Below are 9888 nucleotides of genomic sequence, written 5' to 3' on the forward strand. Positions count from 1 at the left end.
TTATTTTTTGTGTATTTTGTCAGTTTCTTACTCAGTTTTCTCCCATAAGCACACCATAAGTGCTAAAAGTGGGTATGTTATCACATCCATTTAAGAGAGCTAGCAGAACAGAAACATTATTTCTAGAACCTGCTTTAAGAGCAGCTTTTACTAGGTGTTTAGTAATATACTTTGCTGCAAGACTATAAAATGTCCTAGAATCTGTTTCTGAATCTTCAGATATCTGTAAAAATTCATGACTTTCAGATAACAATTCCTCTGCATTTTTTTCTTTTTGAGCTGCTTCAGTGTCTGCTGGAGTGTTTTCTTTTGAAGATGTAGCAACACTAAAAGGTGGTTCTAAAAAGTTTTCTGATATTTGCTCTTCTGTAGAAATAGTACAACAACTTGACTGAAATACTACTTTCTCTTCTGTGCCATTGTTAATTGGGAGCCTCAACTGAAAACTTCGTTCAGTTTCCTCTTTGTTGTCTAAATCTGGTTCAGGAAAAAAATCGCGATTCCTATACCATGAATAGAATTGATCTTCTAACTCTGAAGCTTTGGGTATATAACTTTTCATCAATTGGGCATGTTGATATTTTGCCAAATAAGCAGAAAACAAAGTTAATGTTAATACCACAACCTCACTTTTATCCAAAACTTCCCAAAGCCCATTAGTTGCTATAATAAGAAATTGACATGAGTTATCAACAGAGAAAGAGATTGTATGTGGTACGGGAATAACTCTTTTCTTCACCTTCGGGTTTCCATGATGGCCAAGGCCACGAGTATTCTTTATTAGTCCTTCTATTAGTCCTTTAGGCTCATTACTGCTGAGAGATCCACCATTCTGAAGAACACGTGTCCTTTCCTCTCTACAGTAAGTGGAGTGTTCTTTAGTAAGCCAATAGCTCTTTCCATTTTTGCATAAAACTGCATGAACATTACCTAAAATTTAAAAAATTCATTGTATAATTTTGAAGACAATTTATCCAAGAGATTGATTTCAAGTATTGCTTTTACTGTACCAATTATCTCTGTAATAGCACAGATAATGCCTTTCCACATCTGTGATAAGGCATCATTTTGGGCATAGCAGTATAGATATGTAACAATCTGAATAACGGTACTCTAGTGCTAAACAGTTTTGTGTTTGGGTTCATGTCTTCAATAACATCCTCCGTGGTTCCAAGTCAAATGCTGATTTTTAAAAGCCGTTTAACGTGTTTTCTAAAAGTTTGCAATAGACTCTAAGAAAATGTGTGGTTGCTGTTGAAAAGGGTGTCATGCAAAGGATCTTTGTTTATATGAGGAAATGTAGTTTGCCAACAGGACTGGAACAAAAATAGGGCCACTAAGAGGAGGGTGAAGTATCAGCATGCTTCAGTGAGTCACTGAGGTGTATAAATACAAAGCTACATAATACTACAATGGTTGGCAGTACAATAAATTTACATTAAAAAAAAACAAACTAAGCCTGATTAGCGCCCTGTTTTGAAAAGCCAGAGAACACTAGGGAGAAAGCAACAAAGAAAAGCAGAGGTGGAGGGGACAGGTCCTTCAGCCCTTATAATTTAGTATCTTGATACAGAACAGTGACTCAAACTTGGCAACTCCACATATCTTAGTTGCCGTGTTTGAGAAACACTGATATAGAACAACCTTTGATGTCAGATATTTTGGAGCTGCAACTCCCCAAATTCTCAGGCAGTTTAGGCAACACGTTAGATCAGTGTTTCTGGCTGGGGAATTCTGGGAGTTGAAGTCCACACATCTTAAAGTTGTCAAGGGTGAGAAACACTGCACTAGATGGTACCTGGGTGGGGAAACTTTATCTTCCTTAGTATGACTACTACTAAGATACTACTGTGCCGTGAAATTCTCTGCTCTGAGACAGTGCTGGGTAAGATGAGCATACATTACTCTGTTGTCAGTTATGCTGCATAATGCTTATCTGGCTAGTGTTTCTCAAATACTATTGTGCCCCAAATAAGCAAAACTTAAACTTGTGCATAAAGTGAAAGAAAAATGCTTTGGTTTGAATCCAGGACAAATTGTGTTCCAGAAGTTCTGTTGAACGGTTTTAGCTCAGCTTGTGATTCAAAAGAAATAAAGCTTAAAGTGTTTTGGTTGTCCCAGGCTTTGATCAAAATAAAACCTCAAGGAATCCCAGAGTGATTTGACAAGGCAAGCATGACAAGGCAGATGGGTATCACCCGTTTCAACAGTTTGCAGTGCAGTATATCTCACCAGCTTGACTGCCCACCTGATCTTCCCAGCCGCTGGTGACTATACTGTCCTGCACATCTGTTATTTATTGTGACGTAAAGAACAGGCTCCTAGCATGATTTATCCCAGTGGCCCCCTGCTCTGATTTTCCCAGTGCTTCCCCTCTGTTGCTGCTGCCTTTTCTTCCTACTCTTACCCCAGCCACAAACCACTTCTGCGTGGGACAGCTGTTTTTTGTTCTATGTACAAACCAAAACACTCAGGCCCAGACAACCTAAAAACACCTGTTCTGAGCACCAGATGGCTCCAGCATGGAATGTTTTGCACATCCTTATTCAAAACATAGCTGGTGCTTAATACGGCAGATAAAAGTATTTGAAACATAATGTGCCCCAGGTGCTGAAACGTAGCAATCTTTCAACAAAATATGCTCAGAGCTTAGCAGGTAGGGCCAATTGGATCCCAATTTTTAAAGTTTTTACAACAAAAATGATAGCAAATATTAATTTACTACTGTCACATATCCCACTGCAATCCAATGACTCTTGGCAGGATGTAAAGCATTGCAAGAGTAATAGATGGTACATAGAAGGTACAGCCAATTCAACAACCCAGGTAAGCAAGATGGAAAATTCGTGGGGGCATCTGATTGAAAAGCAATATTTCAGTTAGAGCTTGAAGGGGGTGTCTTTCCTACCAGATTTGCCTATGTTCACATTCAAGTTCAAATATTTATTTTTATATTTCAAATTTGTCACTGCCCATCTCACCACAGAGCGACTCTGGGTGGTTTATTACAACTTGCCTAAGTTTTTCTGTTTAAAATCCTGTCTCTATCCTGGGCAACAAGGTCTTTATAACCACACATATGGTAGGGTTATATTGATTTCCATTTTTTTAAAAGATATTTTTACCAAATCCTTGTTTTCTGATGGCTCAATTTTCCAAAAACACCTTTGGCTAATACACTGCCAGTCTGATTTAAGGTAAATATGATTCATTACAGTTTAACTGGGATCACTAATCAAGTTATGATTTGCCCAGACCGAAGAGTTAGTTGTCATATGATGTAATTGAACTGAGCTGGTAATATATATTTGGAAAAAGATACCCTCATAGATTAAATCTACCCTCATAGATTAAAATACTAGGGAAATTCTGCTGAAAAATTCAGATTGGAACAATATATACAATAAATTACTATTCTAGAATTATTCCCTATTGTATTCTATGAATATTTCACCTGCTAAAAGTCCAATACAGAATTCAGGGGTTAACAATTGTGTACCACCCAGAGAAAAAAATGGGAGAGAGAGGGGTAACACAACATCCTGGATTTTATACATACCAATGTTAGCGATATGCATTAGTCCAACAATTTCATCTGAATTCTGATTGTCTTCAATCCAGCCTGCTTCCTGGATCTCATCTTTACTGTTTGCCAGCTGCTCACTATCTTCTGGCTCTATGATGCTCTTTTTCATTCCATAATTTATTCTTCTAAGTAGCTCTTCTTGTGGATGTCCTATGAGAGAACCTGCCTCTTGTTCTGTGCCATTCTGTTCTTTCCCGTAATCCATTCTTGCAAGTGGCTCTTCTTGGTGCTGTTCTGTAACTGAGCCTTCCTCTTGTTCTGGGCTGTTCTGTTCCTTTCCATCACTTACTCTTCCAAGAGGCTGATCTTCCTGCTGTTCCATAATTTTGCCTGCTTCTTGCTCTGTGATGCTTCTTGTCTTTATTCTGTTTGTTTCAGACAGACCCTCCTCATGTTGCATGAAGTTCTGCTCCTCATTATCATTTATTGTTTCAACTGCTTCTTTCCCTTCTTGGTTTTGTTTTATGTTGCTTACCGTTTCTACTAAACATATGGCAGTTGTACAGCTACTCCAGCGAACTCTGGAAATTTCACTTCGTCCAAGACGTAAAAGCCTGTCCATTCTCCAAAAAGCTTTTGCGCATGCTCTGTGAATCCATTCATACTTGTTTGGCTGTGATTCTTGGCTTCTGACTCTTGTAATAGCAAACATTTTCTCCCTTATTTTATAATCTGTCTTGAAGATAGTGCGAAAAGAATGAAGCATCTTTTTTTCAGCATCACTAATTTGATAGGAGGGATCACTATGAGAAAGCTGGTCAAGAAGTAGAAGAGGAAGCTCATCTGAAGTTAACTGAGCAGCAGAAATTCCATTGCTTCCATCAAAGAGTCCAAGTAAGCAAGTATCTTTCCTGTGCCCATAATTATCTAATACAGTAAATACATCTTCCAAATCTGTGTGCCAAACAGCATTTTTGTCTTGACAAATTGCTATGGCTTTAATCAGTGGATTGCTTACTTCTTTAATATACACTGAACTTTGAGCAACATTATTGATGCAAAAGTATGGAGCAATTTTGATGCTCTCCTTAAGAAGATCAACTGAACAACCAATCTTTTCTATCTCTCGTTCAGGATATTGGGCAGTTTTTCGCAGTCTTAAAATGAGTTGCTTCCTCTGAAGGACAATTTTTTTAATATCTATAGCCTCCATCCATGGACACTGATAATCCAGCACAGCTTGAGCTTGATGGACTTTTTTGTGATGAAAAAGTTGGCTAATGTATACCATTTCTTCACAAATAGAGCATGGAATTCTAATGTCTAGGCTTTCAATTTTCTTCAAATCAGTGTAAACCATCTTTGTTAAATCTTGCTCCTCTTTGCAAGTTTCAACGTTCTGTAGTTCTTGCTCCTCTTTGCAAGTTTCAGAGTTTTGTACTTCTGTTTGGTATGTCATTCTATGGGGGAGAGATAAATAAAATGTGTTTTAGTTATAATTATAAAACAAAGTTAAAAAATATAGGCTGGGATCCAAGAAGTCTCAAAACTAGTTCTCAAACACAGGGAAGTTTCAAAGAAGTCTCACATAGATGAGGCAGGGAAGAAATGTATTGAAAGGGGCTGGGGACCCCCCAAATTCTAAGTCTATTTTCTTGTAACTGAAAACAGCCATTTAGATTACAGCTCCTATTTTATATACCTTTGGCAATCTATTGTGGATTCCAGAGTAATTATGAGTAACTCATACAACTTTGTTATTATATATAGTGAATTGTCACAGAATACTGCAAAACATAACTTCAGATACATGTGCTCAAGATTAACCTTTTACCTATTCTTAAACACTTTGTATATAGCTCATAAAAATGTATAGACTTGATCTGCAAATGCAGAGAAAGGATTTTTTTAAATAATGTATTATTATTGTAATTTAGGAAAAAAAACTGATACAAATACACATCCTTACAGCTCTTATAATACACAATGCCAGTTTAGTGTATTTTGAAAAAATATGTGATTTGGTGATTTTTTTTTTTTTAAATCTCAGGTTGAAATGGGATTATGACTTTCAAGATTTGTTCCATTCTACAATAAATTAATTTCCAGTATTGTTGAGCTTTGCAATATTGATACCATATATTGCATGGAAGAAAGATCCATTCTGTTAATTGCATTTCCAACATTTTGAGGGAAAGGAGTCACTCCTTTTAGTATACATGATTGAGGTAATGTACCAGTGATGAAACATCTTATAGCAGTTATCTCTAAGTATAATGTTTGAGGTGAATTTAATATTCTTTTTCTATTGAAATTCCCACTGTTCCATTTCTATAATTGCATTGAAATTTTACATCAGCTTAATCATGCAGGTTTTAACTTGTAAAGGATCTGAATTGTATTTCACTAATTGATTACCAATGGGCCCAGCTGGTCAGCGAAAGAACAACAAAAACTTTTCTGAAAGATTGGAAACATTATATGGAATTTTACCGGAAGAAGAAAGAAATGAAATGATGATTTATGGATTTGAAGATTAAGAAAGACAACTTCTGAGGACAGCATGGCAGACTGAAGACAGCTCCACTTTTGTGGAGCTGATGGCCACAGTGAAAAGAGGAGCTAGTGAAGAGGTGGCTCCTCGGAATCCCTCTCTGGATTAAGGAGAGGGCAAGGATTGCCCACAAGTTAGCTCCAAACAGAATCTCCCTGCGAAGAGATTGTAAAATAGTGATCTCTAGCAAGTTTGAGAATTCTGGGAGCTGAGGGAAAAACATACTGTCTAAGCTGCAGTTTGGCACCCCTTAAAGTGACACTGGGTTCACCTTCTTCCTTTCTTAAGTACTTTAGGAAGCGGCTTTTTACTGATTTCTTAGAAGTTAAGAACCTTCCGAAGGGCAAGTTTTATTACGCCGGGAGAATCTCCTTCAACCCTAGATGAAAGAAGCTTTATGTAAGTGTAAGGATTAAAAAGAAAAGGTTTACTTTTTGGAAACAGCAGGAGGAAGATGAGAATGTGGATTTTGGACAATTAAGGGGCTAAATGGACTTGAAAGAATATTTCCTGTGGGGTGTTTAAAAATTTATGAAAGAATATATGAGGTTTCTGAAATTAATTGTAAGAAATCTTCCCATGGGAAAGTTTTGTTGACTGGAAAATAAATAGACGATAAGAGGGGACTTGAAAGTTGTCTAAAGGGAACCAGAGAGAACAAACAATTACAATTAAAGGAGAAGAAACCTATTAATACAATGGAGCATATTATTTGACTATAGAAGAAATTAAGGCTGTTTGGGAACAATGTATGCAGAAATTATTTACAAGATTGTCTGATACCATAACAGAGGATATAGATTAACAACAGATTTTATTGGACAAACAGAGATTGAGGCTGATTTGAATGTGGATTTAGAGTTTTTAAAAATGCTGGATTATAAAAGTGATATGGAAAAAGATGCTGTGGATTTGAAAATGGACTTAAAAATGCCAGAGTATAAGAGTGATATGGAGAAAGATGTCAGAATGGATTTACAAATGAAACCAGCTGATGTTATAATAATTAAAGGGGATATACAAATAATAAATTAGAAGAGTGACTTGGAAAGCCTTCTTATTTGGGAATTTCAAGAGGAATGTGTTAAACCAATGAAGCTGTTTCTGAGAGGAGACAAAGAGAAACTACTGAAGTTGTTCCTGAAAGGAGACAAAAAGAACATGATAAAAAAATCAACCTGTGGGACACTATTTGACAGGATTAAAGATTCAACTTTTTAAAAGTAAACAAAAGGTTTACAAAGTGGACTTATTTGACTATGGTTAAAATATATGCTATGGTTTCTGGTAGCTATCAATGGGACTTCTTTTCAGCCAGGATTGAATGAAGAGGTTTTAAGGATTTGTTTATAAGTGGGGAGAGATTTATTTTGCTTTATTTCTTAGAGAAGAAAGGTTAAAATATATGCTATTATTTTTGATAGCTCTTAATAGACTTTTGCTGATTAGGATTGGATGATGAATTTTTATACTTTTATTATTTATAAGCGATGAGTTAGGGGAAGAACAGATCTTTTTTATTTTTTCTTTATTGAAATACTAGAGAAGGTGTTAAGTTACTGAAATTGTTTATACAGTGGAACCTCGGGTTACGAACGCTTCTGTTCACGAACTTTTCGGGTGACGACCAGCTCCGGCCGCAAAATTTTGCTTCGGTTCACGAACTCCGCCTCAGGTCACGAACAGGATCCGTGGCCATTTTCCCTCCCGTGACACGGTCCGCGGCCATTTTCCCGTCCGTGACACGTCCACAGCCATTTTTCCGCCCCTGACACGTGGTCCGCGGCCATTTTTCTGCCCCTGACACGTGGTCCGTGGCCATTTTCCGCCCGACACGTGGTCGTAGGGAGAGGGGACTCTCCCTCCAAGCAATAGCCGCTTCCCTGTCCTCCACGCCAGAACGGATTAACGGTAATTACATTGAACCTTATGGGAAAATTTGCTTCGGGTTGCGACCAATTCGGGTCGCGACCAGAGTCACGGAACGAATTAACTTCATAAACCGAGGTTCCACTGTACTTGTCCGGAGGGAGGGGGAGTCATCTTTTATATATTCTCTTTTTCTTTTTTTCTATCTCTTTGCATTTCTGTTTTTCTTTACTTTTTATATTTTCTTTACTTTGTATTAGTCTTTTATCTTTATATTTGTAAACTCTAATAAAATTATTATTAAAAAAAGATTTAAGAAATTAAAAAAAGAAAAATGTGAATTAAATGGGGGGCTGAAGGGACTTGTATAACATGTAAGAGGGAGGAGGGATAATATGATTATAATTATCTGTTCAAAACAAGGTTGGAACTTATTCAAATATTCTTTAACTTTAGTTTCTTTTTCTTTTTTATTTCTTGCACTTTTTTCTTTCTCTTTTTCTTTCTTTCCTTTTTTTTCTTTCAATTTGTCTTTTATTCTATGAAAAAATTATTTAAATATAAATAAAAATATATATCAAGGGGCCCAGCAAATGTTAAGTATTATAGGTTATAAGATTTTCAAATTCAGTCAAATGCCTCAGTAGTTCCCCTTGTTTCTGTAATTCTCTTGTTGCCATGCTTTTTATTTGAATATTGGAATCAAGTAAGTGTGGAAGAGCACTGTGTAACAAAAGACTCAAGATATCTTAATTTTGTCCTATTAATAATAAAATCTTGTAATCTAAACAGATTGTTGTCTCTAAATTGAGCAAATTTCTTCATAACAAAAGTTGACATTCAGCAAGGAAGCAAGAGGAGGGAAGTGTGTACTTATTGTTTTTTCCAAATTTATCCCAGATGTTCAATAAATTGCTTAATATTGGATAGTCTGTAAAAATTGTTTATTTCTCTATATATGGACCCAAATGTATCAATGTAATCCCTGTGGAAGATCTACCCCTCATAGAGAAGGGTCTCCTCCTCCCTAATAAACTGTGATGACCCTTTCCAGGAAATGAAGCTTTCACAGAAAGTGACAAGTGCTCAATGATTCTGCAGTATGATGGTTAGTGATCAGGATCTTGCATTTAGCCATTTAAGCTCCAGATTCTCTTGACTAGATAAAACTGCACTTGGCTCCATGCCAGCAAATCAGGATTCTTACCCATTCAAACTTTGAGAATAGGCTGAGATTGTTTCAGCCCCAAACCTCCAACCAGATTACAATTTCCTCTTTGTTATGATGGTTACTGATCAGGTGTTATTGAGATACCATTTCTCATGCTTAGTTCACTTTGTCCCTGTGTAGCTAAGGATAATTGATAGGAGAATGGTGAGGTGTCATTTATTCATTCTGAAAATGTTCTAGAACCTCCTATGCTATATTGTTAAGTTACTTTCAAACATCTGACAAAAGTAGCAAGTCACTAACTCAGTGATGGCTGGTATGGTTTATGCATGGATGAAGGGATTGCCCCCTAACTCTATATTTCTTTTGTCTAAATAAGCATTCAAATATACTCAGTTCTTATTTAAGCAGTGGTTATATGTTTTTATTAGCTATGGCAATTGCTAAATTAGAAGCACCATGTTTGCATATCACAGCTTCTACAATTCTAAATTCTACAAGTGAATTATTGAGTGAAGAAAATTATTATTGTAATTTATGTGTTATTATTATTGCTACTATTAAAGTCTGTCATAACTCTGTTGCCAGCCAATGTCATGTGGTAACCTCCAATTATAATATTGTAAGAGAGAAAAGGGCATGTCTCATCTATTCTTAGTTGTCTCATCATATTATCATCTGGTCTTAAAGTAGTCTTCCTCAAACTCAAACTATCTAGATATATTGGTTCGAAACTCCAAATTCCTAGTTGGTTGAGATAATGGCAGT

At 36.4% G+C, this 9888-nt stretch overlaps 1 protein-coding gene across 1 annotated transcript; it reads right to left on the bottom strand.

Annotated features, from left to right (window-relative positions):
- Positions 1-31: 31 nt before the first annotated feature.
- On the bottom strand, positions 32-8290 carry PP2D1 (protein phosphatase 2C like domain containing 1). The gene is made up of 2 exons (XM_025165198.2): positions 3560-8290; positions 32-930 (listed from the first exon to the last, which is right to left on the bottom strand). Exons 1-2 carry the CDS (start codon positions 4983-4985, stop codon positions 32-34), a joined length of 2325 nt encoding a protein of 774 aa, XP_025020966.1. The 5' UTR covers positions 4986-8290.
- Between the last annotated feature and the right edge of the window lie 1598 nt (positions 8291-9888).

This window comes from Python bivittatus, unplaced genomic scaffold, assembly GCF_059951505.1.
Source record: "Python bivittatus isolate LINGU-HERP-01145 unplaced genomic scaffold, Pbiv_v1 ctg000610_np1212, whole genome shotgun sequence".
NCBI classification, from domain to species: domain Eukaryota; kingdom Metazoa; phylum Chordata; class Lepidosauria; order Squamata; family Pythonidae; genus Python; species Python bivittatus.

Excerpts from the sequence above, each read along its gene's own strand:
- PP2D1 (XM_025165198.2), bottom strand. The coding sequence starts at position 4,985 with ATGACATACCAAACAGAAGTACAAAACTCTGAAACTTGCAAAGAGGAG. Across the intron at positions 931-3,559 it reads AATGCATATCGCTAACATTG|GTAATGTTCATGCAGTTTTA; the intron begins GTATGTATAAAA and ends TTTAAATTTTAG.